The sequence below is a fragment of the Struthio camelus genome, chromosome 2 (genome assembly GCF_040807025.1).
Source record: "Struthio camelus isolate bStrCam1 chromosome 2, bStrCam1.hap1, whole genome shotgun sequence".
NCBI lineage: Eukaryota > Metazoa > Chordata > Aves > Struthioniformes > Struthionidae > Struthio > Struthio camelus.
This window is the reverse complement of record NC_090943.1, coordinates 94,307,304-94,326,490: the sequence shown is the minus strand read 5'-3', so window position 1 is coordinate 94,326,490 and position 19,187 is coordinate 94,307,304. Positions and strand designations below refer to the sequence as shown.

At 40.7% G+C, this 19,187-nt stretch overlaps 2 protein-coding genes across 8 annotated transcripts; one reads left to right on the top strand and one right to left on the bottom strand.

The window, feature by feature from the left end:
- Nucleotides 1–948: 948 nt before the first annotated feature.
- LOC104153043 (probable 2-ketogluconate reductase) lies at nt 949–8,191 on the bottom strand. Of its 4 annotated transcripts, none has more exons than XM_009688706.2 (7): nt 8,027–8,191; nt 7,242–7,486; nt 4,589–4,973; nt 3,222–3,393; nt 2,742–2,920; nt 1,856–1,952; nt 949–1,467 (listed from the first exon to the last, which is right to left on the bottom strand). In XM_009688706.2, exons 2-7 carry the CDS (start codon nt 7,437–7,439, stop codon nt 1,311–1,313), a joined length of 1,188 nt encoding a protein of 395 aa, XP_009687001.1. In that variant the 5' UTR covers nt 7,440–7,486; nt 8,027–8,191; the 3' UTR covers nt 949–1,310. The 4 variants fall into 4 exon arrangements, with proteins under 4 accessions (XP_009687001.1, XP_009687002.1, XP_009687003.1 ...); XM_009688707.2 differs by having other exon boundaries at nt 3,222–3,369; XM_009688708.2 differs by lacking the exon at nt 7,242–7,486.
- An 872-nt stretch (nt 8,192–9,063) lies between these two features.
- TXNL4A (thioredoxin like 4A) lies at nt 9,064–18,519 on the top strand. Of its 4 annotated transcripts, none has more exons than XM_068931620.1 (4): nt 9,064–9,220; nt 9,551–9,724; nt 16,456–16,559; nt 17,975–18,519. In XM_068931620.1, exons 2-4 carry the CDS (start codon nt 9,572–9,574, stop codon nt 18,144–18,146), a joined length of 429 nt encoding a protein of 142 aa, XP_068787721.1. In that variant the 5' UTR covers nt 9,064–9,220; nt 9,551–9,571; the 3' UTR covers nt 18,147–18,519. The 4 variants fall into 4 exon arrangements, with proteins under 4 accessions (XP_068787721.1, XP_068787723.1, XP_068787725.1 ...); XM_068931622.1 differs by having other exon boundaries at nt 9,168–9,230; XM_068931624.1 differs by having other exon boundaries at nt 9,206–9,323.
- Nucleotides 18,520–19,187: the final 668 nt, after the last annotated feature.

Below are 19,187 nucleotides of genomic sequence, written 5' to 3'. Positions count from 1 at the left end.
CCTGCAAATACACCCGTGAATTCTTAATTGCAGTGCATTCTCTTGAGGTTATCATAAGCTAACAATATAATAGCTGCTTAGGCAATTGTTTTCAAACAAGGATACCTAAACTTAAGCTCTAGAATTAAAATGCTTTTTTGCAAGAACCACTGACCATTTGTTTGTGGCTCCCAGAGGGTCTGTGAAATGGCAGCTCTTTTAAAGAAAAATTAGACTGTTTACAACTACCACTGATCTTCCTTTGGAAATTTGTGACGAGCTTGTGTGTGGGGAGGGGGAGGGGGAGTTGTACAAGGGCTGACGGTCTTTGAGTCCTCTATAGCAATACTTGCTGTTTTCTTGTTCATAGCATTTCAGTATTTGCATCTGAACGTCTAGCTCTGGGGCTGTCTACATTTACTGTGCTAGATCTTCATTTTACCATCTTTGCAAGAAGCCTGACCATATTGCAGAATAATGGAAAGGCTTCCTGAATTTGTGGAGGTCACAAGCCTTTCCTTGAGTCTTCTGACTTTGTTGTTTGCTCAAATTCAGGAAAGAGAGTATGGAAGAAGTATGGAAGAGGCAGGAAGAAGCCTACCTTCGGAATGGAAGTTAGCACTGATCACTAATTTTGCTTTAGGCTATGCCTTCATTGGTGTCATTTCTGTGGTAGCGTTAGCCTTGTTTCATGGACAGTGAAGATAAAAGCAACGTATTTGTCTGCATAGAGGAACTATATCTCTTTGGATTTACTTTGGTTTTCAAAAGATCCCCTAAGGAAAATCAATGATTGGCTTCACTTTGATTTAACAGTGTAGATGAAGCTAAGCTCTTCTTACAGTAGAAAACCTTAGGCTTAAGATCATTTCAGTGGAGTCTGCTTTCTTAAGTATTTTGATATCAAGATAGAATATTGCAACATTGACTGAAAAGTGTTTTGGGATATAGTCAAAATTCTGAGAGAATTAATGTTCAATCCACCTTTAATATATCTGAGAGTATTACACAAACTGCTCAGTATGCTTCCTTATCATTAAGTAGTAGCAAGTACTGTGACTAACGCACATGTATTAATTGAAATGCTGAACTGAAGATATCAAAGTATACAACTGCTCAGTTTACAAGTTTCAAATAAATTACTTTTACTTGTTCTCTTTGATTTTTCAGAATTGAAAATGACAATTCAGGGTAAGCTCAGTGGGCCAACAGCTTTGCAGTATCATGACAACAAAAGCAGCGCGGGGTTTTATTTATTTATTTAGAAGTGGTACTGTAGGAAATAGTGTCTTTTCACAGGTATGAGATTTCGTGATGTCATCCGATATACATCATCTGGGGAACACTTCACTGGGAACGGGTTGACCATTGAGAACAGCCAGCATATTTGCTATTGCTTCCTCTGCCATCATACGGATGGCCTGGACTGTTGCAGTTCCAATGTGAGGGGCTATGATGATGTTATTTAATTTTAATAAAGGATGGTCTCTGTAAGAAACAAAAAGAACAGAATATGTTACATAGGGCATTTAGGCTGCTGCTAGCACATGCTAGTTGGAAAGAACTGAATCTCAGGAAACAGCAACCGCGTCCTGAGGTAAAAGGGGCCACAGGCACAGAATTTGCAGAAAGCTGTGGGAAACTCACCCATTTCCTCTTTCTCTGTATAGGTCTTGTTGCCTTGCCTGTCAGCCAGGCTGCCAGATTGCTGGGAAAGGGGGACTCTTTGCCATTTATCTATGTTTGGGCAAGAAAGGTTGAGGTTTTGCCCTTAAAGAGTGAGAGGGACTCCTCATAGAGATAGAGATGACGAGCAGAATTTTACGGACAGTTTAAATCATTTCAGATTAATTGAAAGGAAAACAGGTTCCGCTACCTTGGCAGAGGCTCAGGGTATGTCACATCTAGAGCAGCAGCCATAATAATCTTATTCTGGAGAGCTTCTACCAATGCATCTTGATCAACAACTGCACCTGCATTTAAATCATAATTTCTTGCTATCATCACAAGTTAACACACACATTTTTAACTTTGTGGGTGGAGAAAGGTCTCAAAGCTCTAGCAAGAAAGAATTCTCATCTTGTTAGAAGATAAAATGGCCCTCTAGTAACTGTTAACCAAACAAACTAAAGAGACATTTTATTTATTAATGTTTAATTAGAGGACGATCACGGCCCAGTGCACAGAGCATTTCACGGGATGTGAGAGATTTAAGTCTGTTCCTCATTTTGACGCTGATTTCCCATATTATTATAGACAAATCATTTCAAAGCTCTTTGAGCTTTTTCACTTTCTTATCTCTGCTTTGTCTCCTGAAACTATAATCTCTTTAGGCCTGCTCTTATATGCTCATTTGGCATCAACAGATCTGTAATCTCCTCTGAGGCTTCTTTTCCAGATAGATGTTCCACTTGAGGCTTGTGTTTCTCCTTGTTCCCTGTTCATCATCGATGACGTCAACTATTTCATGATAATAAGGTTATTTCCACTAAAGAAAGTTGTCTTTAGGATAAGGCTAAAGAGATGCAGAGCACCTGCTGAGCACCTCCAAATTCTGCTGGAGGTCCACAGGACCTTGCGTTCAAACACATGGCATCTGATCTGCTAATACATCATCAATGTGCAGAGCGCCATCTACTCTGTGACTCAGGCAATATATGGAGAAAGGCTCAGTCTGAAGTGAGAGGGGGAAATGTCAGCACAAACAGACAAAACACAACCTTAACTGTTGAGCCACAACCAGTGCCTTCAGACCATCCTACCTCGGCTGATGTTTATAAGAGTAGCTGTGGGTTTCATCAGCCCCAATTCCCTTTTCCCAATCAGCTTGTGAGTCTTGGGAGTCAAGTTCACAACCAGCATAACAAAGTCAGATTGCTGTAGCAAGTCTTCCATCTTCTCACAGTAATGGGCACCAACTGCCTGTTCCTCTTCCTTTTTTCTGAGGGAAAACCGCACACTCAAATTGGCACAGCTGCTTAAATAATCAGTTAACCCTGAGAGAGATCTTGAACAGTACAGAGATCAAGAGATTTGTGGCCAAGAGAAAATCATACATAGGTACAGATGGTGGAAGGGAGGAGGGGAAAGATGTGGGACAGAGGGAGCAAGAGGCTAGAGGACTGGTGGGATGCTGACTGAGTCATGCAAATGCGCAAGCAAAGCAAGTAAGTGATACTGAGTATAGGAGGGTAAGGACGCTGCACCCTGAGTAATTACACATAGTAAGGAAACACTTTTACCTCTGGTTCCTGTTGTGGTAGAGAATCTTCATTTCAAAGGCTTTGGCCCTCTGAGCCACTTTATAACCAATATTGCCCATTCCGATGATCCCAAGAGTAGCCCTGGTAACTTCAACTCCCAGCCAGTCAACAGCAAAATACTTTGTGTCTGGAGAAATTGCAATCTGGCAGCCTGAATGTAAAAACATGCTAAACGGGTGCAATCCGACTATAAACTTAAGGTTAGAAATCATGAAAAAAAAAAGTTTCTAACTCTAATAGCAGTAGGGTTCTGGGACACCCCTTACAAAATATCTTAACCAATTTTGAGAGGAATTTTGGTCAGATCAGAGGGTTCAGATGGTGCTATTCCCTGCAATAGCCAGGACGGAAGTCAGTGACCCAGAAGAGTTTTTCAAAATTTATATTTTTCTGTGAGGAATAGCACCTCAGGAAATTAATTCTTCCATAACTGTAATAATCCCTTTGAAGTTTGAAAATAGATTGTTTGACATTTACCATCAGATATTGGTGACACTGACCTCACTGTTTTTAGCTGGGGTAAATCTCATCATCTATCTCAAGGACCAGCCCAAAGCACTACGACTAATTGAGTGGGGGTGAAGGAAAAAGCCACCCAAGCGATGTTGTGCTGCGGTACATTGCAGATTCCAGCTCTGCCAGAGGTCTCTATGAGTTTTTATAACTTGAGGTCCAGAGAGGTGCAACAGTAGGAAAACATCAAGGGGAAAGAGGAGCTACTTTATGCTCAGGGATGGAGCAGCGGTGACAGAAATGCTGTGAGACCCTGGAGAGAGAGGCAATTTCTTGTGACAGGCTCTACTGACACCTTCCTTCCCCTGAAGGGCACTGCGGAGCAAGGGCATGTATGTGGGGAAAGGATCTACCTGTGAGTGCACAAACTAATGTCAGTAGTACAGTTGGATGAACTTTGTCAAAAAGATCATCAACTATTTAAATAATAATGTTGGTGGTATTCTGAAAATAAAGCCCATTAATTTAGATGAACTCTTTTTGGAAGCAGGAAAGAATGAAGAGTTAATCTTTTTACACAACTATAAAAAACTTGCCCAGCAGGTAGCCAGTGGAGAATTAAGCCCCAGACATTATTTCAAATGGGCTATCATAGGTGATTTTCAAATGCTTAATCTAGACAAAGGCCTGACTGTTGTCACCACTGCCTTGAAAATAAGTGAGGAACATGAAAAAGTACAGGAAAAGCAGAACCCTCCGAGAATTCTGAGTCCTCAGAACTCTCTTTCCTGCAAAAGCGTCCCAAAGATTGATTCAGACAGATCACCTGTAACAGAGGAAAAGCAAGATATGCCAAAGACGTAGCTAAGACCCAGGAAAATTTAAAACGTTACCTTCCACTAGTCTTCTGGCAGATGCCAGCATCAAGGCCATTCCTATGTCTGCTGTTGAGTCAGCAACGGCATGCGGGGTGTTGGTCACTTTTACACCAAAGTTAGAAATCATTCTCAAGTCTAAGTGATCCACTCCAACCCCGGAGTTTGCAATTACCTTTAAATTAGGCAGGCTTTCCAGGAGCTCTTGGTCAATAGTTGGCCTGCACTCAAACACGAAAATAGATTGGATTTTTTTTCCCATTTCTTTTTTGTTTTCAAGAAACTCCTTCATGGTGATAAGGCAAAAATGTTTCTTCAGAAGTGCTACAAGGTCTTCTAGCACGCCATGAGTTCCTCCTATATCCAGAATCAAAACACCCGGCAACTCTTTTTCTGCCATGACCTGCAATAAAGGAGTAAGAGAAATACCGCCTTGTTTAGGAGAACATCCTTAAAAGAATGATGCTGTAATAATTGTTTAAATTCACATCTGTAAAACTGGAAACGAATGGATCTCAATACTGCTTTTGATGATGCAGAATAAAACCACGGTCACTTTGTACTAGTGTGATCTTCCACTACAAATCTTGCCAGTATCTTCAGTAAGTGCTGGATCAGGCTCTAGCACCAAGGAATATCCATCCCATTAAATAACAATCCAGTGCAAGTCCTACAAAGTGTAGTTGTCAAGTTAGTTTCATTGTAGTCCTGAATCCATACTGATTTCATACAGATCTGGTAGGTTCTCAATCTTATCCACAATTACTGTTTAAATATAAACAGTGGTATGACATAACAGAGGTTGCTAGAAAGTTACCTAAAATTTCTTGACTATGGATTATGGTTGGGGAAGCAGCAGGTAGTCTAGGGAGGCACTGGGGATCAAAGAGGTCTGACAAACAGCCGTCTGGAATGGTTTAGGTCTAACTTACATGTTGAAGGGCCATCCTCAGACAACTGCTGCACTGGTTGTCTTCAGTGTTTCAAACATTAAGATCTGCGCCTGAACTTACCTCCCCCCAGTTTAGCATTAAAAGCACTGAAACAGTACTTTTACAGCACCTATATGCCGAAACAGTGGTGAAAGAGTGCTAGAGATGCCAGTGTAAGTCCCACTGACAACACAGTCCTTCAGACTAGAGCTTTTGCATGCCCAGGCAGTTCTGAGCCCAGCTCTGTCTGCAAAAGCCCACGCAAATAAATCGCACCCTGCACTAAAACAGGGACTCCACAAATAGCCACGCACCTAACTAGAGGCGAAAATCTGCAGCCCTTATTGGCAAAAATAATAGTTGAAGATGAACCACATGTTTAACACCATTCTTGTCTAATTTCCTATGGTTCTCTTTGCTGTATTCCACTTACTTTAAGTGACTGTCACATACTGTGTCCTAGATCTGGGTCCTGGGAACCTGCCATACGACTATATGAATCAGAACTTATATTCTGCAGCAGCACTCTGATCAATTCTGGGCACACAGTGCTAGGCAGAAACTTCTTGCTGCCCCAGTCTTCTCACACAAATCTTCAGAGATTAATCAGACATTCAGACACTACGAATAACAAAAAGGTGTCAACGTAGAGTAGAAGTTTCTGTCGAGCTGTGTTTCCCCTTGTCCTGAGCAAACCCAGTCTTACCTCACCTGCATCACTTCAACGATTACAACCTCGGCGCTAGTCATATTGCTTTATTTATTGCTTTATACTGGCCTTGATCTGTATTTCTGCCTCAGTTCGAGTCTGCTACTGGACACTGGCTAGAAGGGGTCTAAGTGTTAAGACTGGGCCTTGACCGGCGTGTCTGCAGCTCACCATGAACAATTTATCCATTAACAGCAACTGGTTCTGAACAGTTCTGAATATTGCATTATTCATTCCGAATACCCTACTTCAGAAAAATACCTATCTAATTATTTCTTCCCAGATGACGTATTTTGAACTCTGCCAGCCCCACATGGCTGGAAAAAATATGCAAATTTCCCCACATGCAGTCAGTGTTTTGTAAAGTATCATGCAATATGACCTTTTAAGGATAAATCAAATTCATCCTCCAGAATTAACTGTCTGTAGAATAAAATGTAAGAGCTAATGACACACTGCAGCAGCACTGTCCAACTTCTTGATGAGCAGAACCTGACGATATTGCAGCAATTTATTTAGACTGGGTAGCAACTGAACCGAGCGCCAGATATGATCACTTGACTGGCAGATGCCGGGGAGGCAGTACTATATTACATCATTTGCTTTTGTCACGAGTTTCTCCTTCATTACAACACACTGCTCATGAAGGTCAGAGTCAAACACGCATTTATTTCAGAAGCAGTTCCTGAACTTTGCAAACAAAAAGGTGATTCATGGGGGAGCTAGTGCGCAACACAGTGAAGGCTGATTTAGCTTTAAACTAACCAGCTCATACATTAAAAACAGGCTAGTCTCATACAAACCATCTTCTCAGTACGGTAGACGTGCTGAATGTGCCACAATTTCAGCCACGTTTGATGTGCGTGTGAACCATTCAAACACTGTGGTTTTGGTTCAAAGGCTGGGTTTCTTTTAGTACTAAGTACAATGAGAAATTAAAAAAAAATATATATATATATAGATAGATAGCAGTAAACTAAAAACACTTAAAGGAATCTTGTGCAGGGCAGGGGTCTCTCCAGATACTAACCTTAGTTAGAGGAGCATTGAGTGTTCTTCCTCCAGCACTACTTGGGCCTGTCTTGTAGCTCTGTCTGTAATCCACACTCCTCTTTTGACAGGGATGTACATGAGAAGTAATAGCTGGATGAAATTTATAAGCCAAACTTGGCTGGCCATCCATCAAGTGAAGAGATTTTAACAGACCATATGTTCTGCCCCTGAACATAACTGCTCAGATATCAGATGTCCTGTTCAGTATGTTAAATGTAATACCTGTTAAGGATATGACAGTTTTGGTTTTGGACTAGTGTCATCTGCAGTATCGCGAACTCTCTTAATTCTTCTTAAAGCCTGTGACGCCTCACATTTTCTATTTACATAAGACTGTCTGCTTTCATTTATGGATGCATACATAATGATCTATATTGAAATAAGGTATGTATATGCAGGTCCTTAAGCATTGCAAGGGAAAACTTTGAAAGCACAACTCCTAGGTTGGGACAAACAGGCAAATAAAAGAACGGCGTATAAGTATTCATGTCAGTGTCACCGTTTTTCTAGGCTAGCCCTACTACTTTTGTGGAGCTTGACTCACTACCTTCAGATTTGTGGACTGGCACTGCTGCATCACCAGACTTACCCAAACGACAGCAAATTTTCCTAGCTCTATTTTAAATTCAAGTTAATAGCCTAAGTTACCCAGAGTAAATTCCTCCCACTAACTTATCTGTGGAAGAAAACCGATTATTTGGGTGGTAACAAAAGGATTAATCTGGATGGGTTTCTTTCTAACAGCGTTTCTGCTTATCTTACCGCTTCGCGAGGAATCAACAGTGAACAATTTCCTGATCTTTACGTCGCGGGCCCCTGTTACGTCTGGGTGCCGAGGTCCAAAGGTTGTCCCAGCTCCGCCTGCGCGCAGCTCCACGCTGCGCCTGCTCCTACCCTCGCGGGGAGATTTCAGCCAGCAGCTGCTGTGTACGTTCGCTTAACTCTTGCGCTGCCTGACGTCTCGGTCAGGAGGAAACCTCCCTCAAAGTCTGCGAATATTCCCGCTGAAAAACGTGACACACAGTGGGAGACGCTGAGGGAGTCTAGCCCGCAGATGGGAGGTCACCGGGCGTTGCTGCGGGGCCCTCTGAAGTAAGAGGGCTTTCTCCTGAGACCGGGTTAACCTTCCCTCCTTTCTCACTTTCCCGAAATTGAGTTATCTAGAAAGGAGATTGTGTGAGATGAGGATTTTGATCCAGGTTTCCGGAGAGCTTTGCATTTCTGTGGCAAAGTAATTTGATACAAATTCCATCTACCACTGTAGGACGATTCGCCAATGCCCTAGCTCAAGCTTGTGTGGATTTTTGGTAGTCAAAAGTATGGTTTTAGCCCTATTTCCTGCAAACTAACCTTTTAAATGAGAGTTACCATGTAAAAGTATTTATTTGCTTTTCAGGAAGCAAAAAAGATTGGCCGGGGATGCCCTACCTCAATGGTCAACTTGATTCTGAAACCTAACGATGGCGATGCAAAGCTCATGGTTTCACTGAGGACCACTTCAGCTGGAATATCTACCGAGCGGTGTTCAAGGACGCTCCTTTCGGTTGCAAGAGGAGACAGAACCTAGTGGTACCTAAGCAAGGCTACGGTCGGCAGCTGGCCAGTGCAGTTTCCCGGGCAGACTCCCCAAGCACCGGGGTCCCCCCACTCCGGCTGCCACCGGCCATTTTGGTTACCCTTCAATCCCCTCTCTCCGGCTTGGTACGGGCCGAGCTGTCTGCTCCTCTCCCCCCCCCCCCCCCAGTTTTGAGACTTGGTATGCGCCAACGGGCCTCCCTTCGGCCGGGCCGGCCCCGCCCACGGAGGGAGGCCCCGCCCCCAACCAGGGCGGAAGGGCTGTTCACTCCTCCCCCTTCCAGCGCCGGGCCCGGTCGCGCTAACGCATTTCGTCACTTCCGCCCTTTCCGCCGCCGTTGGTCGGTCGCTCTTTCCCGCTGAGCGAAGGACGCCCCAGGGGTGCGGCGCGGTGCGCGGGTGGGGAGAGAGGGGGAAGGAGGAGGCGCCTCCTCCGTGGCGCGCGGCGCCTTGTGTGCGGGCAGGCGCGAGCCGCGCGCCGAAGGTTCTGGAAGGGGCTGGGTGTGTGGGGTGGGGGTGGGGGCGACGTGCGCCATGGCGGCGGCGCCGCCGCCGCGGCCGTTACGCGCTGCCTTGGGCTTGCCGGGGTGCCGCTGCGGAAAGCTGTGAGCAGCGAGGGAGAGCGGGAGGGCGTTTCTGCCGGGCGGTGGGTGGCGTGTGAGCAGGCCGGGCTGTCTTGTCAGCTGCCGGGCGCTTGCTGTCGTCCCGCAGGCCCGCTCCCTGCCCTTCAGGATGTCGTACATGCTCCCGCACTTGCACAACGGCTGGCAGGTGGACCAGGCCATCCTGTCGGAGGAGGACCGAGTGGTGGTCATCCGCTTCGGGCACGACTGGGATCCGACCTGCATGAAAATGGATGAAGTCTTGTACAGCATTGCGGAGAAGGTAAACTGCAACTGTAACGTCGTACCCTCGCTTCCTGTACTCCGTGTTTCAGGTGGCTAACGGAGGCAGGTTACGGCTCAGTTTCTGGAGAGGTGTTTCTGCGTTTCGAGGCAGCAGCAAAGCTATTTTGTTTGCTTCCGTGAGTGTTTCCTAAAAATGATCGGCTGCCCTGCTGTTTGTAATGCTCAATGGGACAAAAAGAGTGCTGCAAATCCCAAAGTCGGAATTGCTGCTTGTTAATAATTCCTCATTTAATGAACGCCAGCGTTCAAACAGAAACATGCGCTGGGTAGTAGGAATGTTATGATGTTAGGTAACGCAGCACCGTCACTTTACAATTAGAATGCATAGTAGCTGCAGGTTTTCATTTGGATCTAAAAAACTATTCTAATTTGACACTTACAAATGGTAAGACCCTAAAACGTATAGGAAGATGTTGATTAGCATATCAGTGATGTTCTTGGTGTAAACGGATGCCATTCCGTTGAGTTGCATGGGCTGAATTAAATGTTAGGACCTACTGAGGCAGGCTTTGAAGCTTTTTCGTATGGAAATAGTGCCTTCTTACAGTAGGTCAGTCACTTAAGACACGTACACACTGAAGAAGAGTTAGTCTGTGTTAACATACACAATCAGGTATGATTTACCTCTTCATTTCTGTGGTAAGGGTATTGTGTAGCATCATACGTTGAAAGTTGACAGCTCTTCTTTGAACCGTATAGAAAAGGAAGCAAGAAATCTGAGCAACAAGTGTTAATATTTAACCTTAGGCAGGAAAAGGAGTTAGCTACCTTCGTATAAAATTGTGTGCGTATTGCATAACTTGGAGTGAAGTTGTGATCCTGGTGTACTCCTTTCTCTTTTAATTGTATTTTTAAGTAAATAAGCTCCTGTTCTGTTTTTCAGATCCCTAAGGTTAAAGATCTGTACCTGTAATCAAATATTAAGACAGAATAGGGTATGGTGAGGACTGCTGTGACATAGTTTAATTTAGTCATTTTGTATTTAAAGATGGGAGCTTTTTATAGTTGGATACTGTTAGTATCTGCTCTTGGCAGGATGCTTGGCAATTTGGCAGACATATTGGCACTTAAGGGTGATTGGGGGAAGAAAGAACAATATAACTTCTTATTTAAAAATCTCCCTCTGCAGAAATGGCAAATTAAAGGGGGAGATCCTTCCTCATCCTCTTGCTTACAAGCCATGTTTGGATCTCGCAGCTGTTTTAAAGAGTGAGTAAAAGTTCCAATTGTACAGGTGTTTATACTAGAGAATAATACAGAATGTTAACATGCTGTGATTGCATGCTACATTTGAAGAAAATGTAGCTGTATTTTATATTTGGTACCATGGTGTGTTTTTTCTTTTGTTTTTAATCTGCAGCATATTTCTGGGTAGCAGTGATGTTTTCTGTACTTTATACTTTGAAATTAGTTTTTTGTTTGTTTGAATCCTTTGGGGAAAGAGAAACTAGAACGACATACAGAAGTACAAAGCAGGTGATTTTCTCTGATATGTACTCTACATAGAGTTAACCTACGTTATTTTTTTCAGCGTTATATTTGAGAAGGAAGCAAGGCTTCACAATAAATCATAGCTATAGAATGTCTTTTTTGGGGGGAGGAGGGAAGAGTTAAAATCATGCTGAAGCAAAAATCTAAGAACTGAGTTGTCCAAAATTCCTCTGGAGCACTTTCTTTATAAAGACACTTTTTTAAAATTTCACTTTACAATAAGCTCATCCCCTGAAGTGTGGAGCTTTTACTGCTAAATTTCTGTAATACTTTTGTTTTTTAATTGTGATGAAAGTGCTTTAAGACCATGATTTGTTTAGAACATAATAGTGTAAATCAGGTGACCTTTCCTGAAGCCAGGTCCCTTTAACAGATAGGTTATATTGGGTCAGTGCTGGTCTAGAGAGGATTGTTCCAATATTTTGCACTTACTTGATGATAATCAGAAGTGTAAATAGCTGTGATTGGCTCAAACATCAGTTGTTCCTCTTTGCCTTTCTGTTAAGACTGCAGGAAAAGTGAAGAGGGGGAGAAAAAAGGAGGGAAGGGGCCTGTACAAATGGCATTGGTATTAGTCACTGGTGTTTGCAATTAAAGTTGAGGAAAGCTAATCCATTTACTCTTATCCATAGTTTTCAAATTCTTTAGCCATAAGCATTGCTCTTGGCAGGATGTCATCTTTCTCTTCGGACATATAAATTTAACACCTAAACTGCAATATCATATTCAGAATGAGGAAAAAAAAAAGTAAACAGTGATGGAATAGACCTTCAACTTTGTACTTGCTGTGTTTGCAGTCTTTTTCAGTTTAGTAATACAAGTCTGCTAGGCATCTTCAGCTTGAATGAACTGTTGCAAAAACTATTCTCAGTTACTGTATTTTTTTTTTCCCCTGTGGTTTCCATATATATAAGACATCTACACGTTAGAAATATCATCTAGGAACTGGGGAAGAAGGTCAGAAGAGGTATTCTTGGATTTTTTTCCAGGTTTCCTTAGAAATTTTCTGCACATATTCTGGGCCACTCTTGGCCATAAGCTAATGTAGGGTAGTGAGACTTACTTCAAGGGGAGTGGAAATCTTATCAAAAAAAGGAACACTGTTACCCTCATAAGAAATGTAAAGGAACTGCCTATGATTATTAACGTTATTCCTTGTCCTTGTGTTGCTGTGGCAGTCTTGTGTTGTAGGAACGCGCTAATTTTCTGGAATGATTCAGTTTTAATTGCGAGTGTCAGGAGGGAGAGAGGAAAAACGAGATTTATTTTATCTGATGCATTATTTTTTCCTTCATCTGTATTTCTCATTTCCCACCTGAGTGTGATCTTTGCAAGACAGGATTTACAGAATATGTAAGTTAAGTTCAACTGTATCTAGTGTTAAGGGGCCTACAGATTGCTCTGCTTTCCAGTCCTGAGCCATTCCATTTAAACATTTAATAGTAGTCCACCAAAACAGATATAGTTCTGTAAATTATTAAATATTGGCCTGTAACTATGGCTAGACAAAAAATGTACTTTTGTTTTCTGTGTATGCTTATTAAATAGTATAGGCTAATCTGTGAAGCTACAGTAACTATGGGGGGAGGGGAGAAACCAAAGTCAAAACTGAAGCGTAGTCCTCAAATCAGTTGATAAAGTTTTGAATGTGTGCTGCTGCGTGGGTGGGTTTTTTTGTCTTCTATCTTGTCCCCATGGTCAACAGCAGCTATGATAGTCTAGTCAAGCAGAGAAAACTGAATTAAAAGATAAATAAAGTCAAGTTGTTGAAAACTAATACTCTGAGATGTTAATATCTTGCTTGTGTTTCTATTGAAAGTGTTCTTAAATCTTCAGGTGTTGGACAAGTGTGGTCCTATCCAAAAGGAGGCATGTAATGGTATTTTCTTTTCAGAAAGCAGTTTCCCTGCTGCAACAGTTTTATTATATTTCACTATGTGTTACGAGGTTAAGTACTTCGTTTCTGAATACAGTTGTATTATTCTGTGTTCAGCTTCTAAAAATGCCACAATTTGCGCATTGCCTGGACACTAAAAGTTCAGTTTAGGTTAACAACCTCATTGGTGTTAAAATTGTCGTAAATGTAATGGCTTTTACTTAGTGCAGTACGTTCCTGAGAGTTGTATTTAATTCTTGTTCTGAGATTCCTTTGTCGCGTTCCAAGTTAAAATTTATAAGTTGTTTTGATCTTTAGCAGCCGCTGCCCTGAAATGATAGAGAAGCTTGTTGTCTATGGTGATATGATTTTGAGCAGACAACTCTGGGTGATGGATTCACATTCCAGTATATGGGGAGAGATTAAGCTTTGATTTGTCTCCATAGACTTATTAGCTCAAGCATAGATCAACTCCTCCTTCCATGCCAGCTCAAATCCAGAAATAGTTGAATTACTTTTGCTTAAAATGAAGCTTGAACTAAATAAGCCTATGGGTTCAAACTGGCTCTGTTAAAGCCAGCTTAGAGGCTCTGTACTGCTGTTTCCAAGTAGCTTGGGTCCAGTATTGTGTTCGAGGTAGTACATGTCCCTTCAGGCTGTGAAACTGCTTAATGCTGTGCAGAGACATCTGAGTAGTTCTGCAGGGCTTGTCTTGGAGGCATTTAATTTCAACATCATCTCTGAGAAGCATGCCTAGTCTGAAATGGCCACTAAGCAGTAGATATATGGCCACTGCAACGCTTTGGAATCGCCTCTTGTGTTTTTAGACTCTTACCCATGCTTTTATAAATTTCATTCTTAGGCCTGAATCGCAATCTCCTACCTCTCCGTTTACTGGAGAGTTGCCTAGCCAGGCCGATGTCATGGGCAGCCTTGTCAGCCATTGTCAAAACACAGAACAAAACTCATCCCTATCCAAACGTGCTTGCATGCTAAGTGATTTCAGAGCCTGGAAATGCTTTAAAACAGTATATTTTCATTGTGGTATTTGGTTTTCATCTTGTGAGATTTGAAATTAAAAAAACAAGAGAGCAGTTAGTAGCCATTTTTAAGTTCTAGGTTCAAATTTGGGAGTTCTGTATCTGTCTTTGAGCAGGTTACTGCATCATCAGTTTCACTTCCAGTGAGTGGTTATGCTTCTCTCCTTCCCATGCGGGAGATGAGGAAGATTCAGATAACGTCTGAGATACTTGGATTATGTTGGTAACTTGAATACATGCTTTGCAAGGGTGGTTTGAATGATCCAGTCGTTTTGAGTAAGATTTAGGTAATATCTCATTTAATGATTGTGTAAACTATCGCTGTTTCAGAACATTTGCTAACCTGTTCCTCAACTCTGGCTTCTTTTTCTAAAATCTTAGGCTGTTGGGGTTCATTGCTAGTGACAAGCATTTCTGGTTCTGCAGCAGCTTGACTAACTGTATAAAACGTCAAGCTTTCTTTAAAAGTCTTGCTGCTCCAGTACTATGTGGAGCACGCCCTTCTTGCAAGTAAAATCTTAGTTTAGTGATGTTTTTGTAGTTGTCTTCTGCTGCAGCATACAATCTTTTTGGATTTGTCTTTCGGTGAATTGGGGATTTAACATATTCATGTCTGTTTTAACTTAAAGTCATTTTTGATCTCCAAATTAACTAATTTTCCAAAGATGACTTATAGTTTAAGAGCTGCCAAATATATGTTGTGGCACTTTCCCATCTGAGCAAACCGTGCTGTTGATGCTTAAAAAAGTGAGCAGACTGGAAGAAGAAAAAAGAGGAAAAAATGAAAATGGACTCTTCTGGTGCTTTTGAAACCTGTATTCTGTCTCCAAAGGCTAACCAGAGAATAATTGTGGGTGCTTCTCAGTTAAATTACCAACTCTGGGCCTCCTCTTAAGTTTCTCAGAAATTTAAATGCTGCTTGACCCCAGAAGAGATTTGTTTTTTTTTTTTTTCCAGCTAATACTTATTTACATCTTTGAAGCTTTTTTTTTTTTTTGGAAACTTCCTTTAGGAAGAGTCTGTCACAGTGTATTTATTGTACGCTCCTGTTTTAGTTTAGTGTTTTTTTTTGTAAACAAGCATCTCTGTACTTTCACACTTAAAATGCTTGTTAGGATGTTTTAAGTACAAGGTACACCATACAGAATGCATGCATCTCATACAGTCTAATCTAGTTTTGTGGTGTGAAATAAAACTTATTTACATCAGCCAGAAATTACGTTGACCATCATATTTCTAAATGCTTGGTAGCAAAGTCAACGTATTGAAAGCACATTGAGGCAGTAAGTTTGTCACAAATCTTACCAAGACCACATGTGTTGCCACAGAATTCTAACTATGCGTAGTCAAATGGGGAAGACAAACTGTATTTGTATGTCAGGGCAGAGGCAAGGTTGTGCATTTCTGTTATAACGTGCAAGTATTTGATCATATACCTTACAGTTACTGGTTTCTGTAATTTAGATACCTACTGCCTTACATTTTAATTTATACTTATATGTATATAGATAAATTTCTACTGTACCTGTACAGATACAAGTTTAGAAATTGAAACTTTAGTTGTACCAAAAGTCCAACATGCCACAGCTGGTAAACAAAATTATGGCATGATTTTCTTTAGTTTCTTAGTTAATTTCTTCCTTCGTGAAAGGGGAAGGATGGTTCTTGTGCATCTAACTCAGTAACTATGCAAAATGAAGACCTATCTGAACCAGAATTACCGAGAGAATAACTCCTCATTGAGGTCTTTTTTCCTTTATCAATTAAAAATTTCAGTTGCCCATATCTCTCAAAAACCAATTAGTATTATTATTTAACCAGTCTCACTTTAAAAAAATAGATAATTAAAAGGGAAAAAAGATGCCTGGAGGAAGGCAGAAGGAAGGCCATTCTAGACCATTAGTTTTCTCAAGTGTACAAGCTGCTGACAACAGAGATAAAATGTCAGTTGGCTTGCACAAAGCACTTATTCTACTTGTTTGGAGCTGTTCGTGTTATTGCAGCGTCTCAGTTGTCTACAAAGGGCGCTTGTTTCCCTAAATGTTAATTTTTAGCACAGTCACTTCCCTCTTGATACTGGATGTAAAATTAGCATCTTGCCTGTATTTCAAAGTATTTTTCGTGTTAGTGGCTTCTTCTGTGGTTAAAAAGAATGGCAAGCCGATTTACCATTATTTCACGCATTAACATATTGCAAAACAAATGTTGCAATAGTAAAAGCCTATGCCTTTTAATCAGTAGTATGAATAACCAAAGACTTGGTAATATATATTGCTTTATTTCCTGTTTTCTTCTGTTTAGGTGAAAAACTTTGCTGTTATTTATCTTGTGGATATCACTGAAGTACCAGACTTCAACAAGATGTATGAGTTGTACGATCCCTGTACAGTCATGTTCTTCTTCAGGTACGTGATTCTTCTAGAATATAAGTCAGTTGACTGTTTTAGGGGTTTTTTGTGTCAAGTGCAGTGCCTCCGTAGATCCTTTCTGAATGCATATCGGCATATTGATACTTAAATTTTTATTGTTCTACAATGGAGTAAATGGATTGAATAGGAAAATGGCTCTGTTTTCCAGTTAGTCTAGTAACTTTCTTTTGATAAGATAACACTTGTTTCACTTCCTAAGCCATGACTGCCTGCGATCCTAAAACTTAAAAACAGTACTTCTATGAAATGAGATCCTAAAAAAAATTCTAATGGAACTGGGTTTTTTTTGTGTTGAGTTTTCATTTTGGTGTAATTTCAAATGTCAGGAATTACGTTGTCCTCAGTTTTGTTTTTTGTTTTGTTTTAATCTGCAAAAACGCTTCAAGGCTTTGAAATTGGCTTGGTATGCTTATAGTCTATTACATTAGGCTGCCTGGCTTAAATCACTTATGAATGAGCAAAGGCAAGGAAAATTGTTCTTAAGTCCACCCTCGTGGACAATAAGGCAATTCATTTGCTTGTCCACAGATGCTCACATCTAGGTTTGTTTGTTAAGTTTTCCCCTTTCAGCTACTGACCTGTGTGCAGTATTATTATCTACAAAATCATAGACTTAGCAGGTTTATGAACAAGTACAGTAGATGACTTGAAACCCATTCTGTCAGTGTATAACTTGTAATAGCATAAGGATTTTATTTTTAGAATATTTAAATTTAGTCGTATCAACCTATGTATTTGTATTTAAGGCAGAGCCTAGATGTAAAACTACTAGGCTCTAAATGAGCAGTCTGCAAAATCATAGGCAGTGTGGAAATCTAACTGGTAGAATGGAAACCATATGAATGTGTATTTACTAATGAAGTATAAATTAGTGAAAAGGAAATTTTGTATTTATTATCCATTTTTTCATAGTTGTAAATCTGAAATTCTCTGTAGAGATTACTGCAGTAGTATGGCAGTCAAGTTTGTCAATCTTACTTTAAAAGTATATGCAAAACATTCAGGTTCTGGAGCCAAGGCATCTCCTGTGATGAGATAAAATGTACTGCTGGCAAGCCTGCAAATATCTCTGCGTCAGGAGATGGTAGTAGGAAAGGAATACAAACTATGGAGAATACACTGAAGGATAATAGTGCTGAGTAACAATCTTGATGCAGGGGTGCTTGTACTCCTTGTTCTAGCCCTAGAAATAGGCAATAAAATGTCGGCTTGAATATGACAAGAGTAGATACTTCTGTTCCAGGCTTACTTGAAAATCTGTTCATGTTTTAAGGGCTTCTTCTTTTGAATCCTACAAAGCTTTTGGGTGAGGGGGAGGGGTAGTTGAGTTTTCATTGAATTTTCAACTATAATAGTGTATTAACCTGTCTGCTTTTTCTCTCCCGTTAAAGGAATAAACACATCATGATTGATTTAGGTACAGGTAATAACAACAAGATCAACTGGGCAATGGAAGATAAGCAAGAGATGATTGACATTATAGAAACTGTTTATAGAGGAGCCCGCAAAGGTCGAGGTTTGGTAGTATCACCAAAAGATTATTCCACTAAATACAGATACTGACATTTTCTTAAGTGTCTGCTTTTTTTAACCCTGCATCCACTTAAATTTATCTTTGTGTATGTGTGTACATATTAATATGTATATATTAAAAAAACCCAGATCCTACAAATTGGTGAGCATAGTTGGAATTATTTAAAAGCTTTAAATTCTGTTTGAAACAGTAGAAGACATGAAGCTTGGAGCTGTCTGCAGAAATACTGTAGCTGCATTTTTTTTAATTAAGACTTAACTCTGTCTAGTATGATGTATTTTTCTACACGAAAAGCCTATTTGCAGAAAAACATTTCAACTGTGTTTGTCTGCTTTGTTAAGCAAAAATTGGGGAAAAGTGTATTATAGCCTTTTTTTAAAGGAATAAAATGTGTTCCACTTACTTGTCTGTCTTTTCTTCAGTGCTTTAAAATTGAGAATGAAGATGTAATTCCATGCAAAATTGTAACCATGAAGAGGAAGGTTTATCACTTCTTTCAGGATTTTCTTGCGTAGTATCTCAGTCTTTCACATCCATTGCCAGATAGGACTTACTAATATTTAGCAAAACTCAATGAAAACATCTTTCATGACTCTGCCAAAAACCCCCCAAAACTGCTTGAGTTGTGACGATGGAATTTCTTTTTCATGGTGGTTATACAACCAGTTTGAAATACTTCCTTGTAGAGTGTGAGGTAATTGCAGTTTTGGAGCTGGCTGCATAGTTCACATCTGAAGGAGGTGTGAGCTGTGTGTTCTCATTCAGGCTCCCGTTTGTCCAATGGTAGACCAAAATGCATATATATTCATGAGACTAGACTTAAATTTAGCTATGGTATGGCTTTGGAAGTTTGCATTTGCATTTCTGACAGTTCCTGTTTTGTAGTAGTGGAGTCTGTGTGTGTGTGTGTGTGTGTGTGTGTGTGTTCTTTTTTTAAACTGATGAATGTGTAGAGTTACAGAACTAGCAATAAACAAGCTGGACTATGTAGAAGAGAAATACTTGTACTTTGCGTCCAGTTTGTCACAAGACAGTGTTCCAAACAGAACTGGAAATTGTACTTCTGCTGT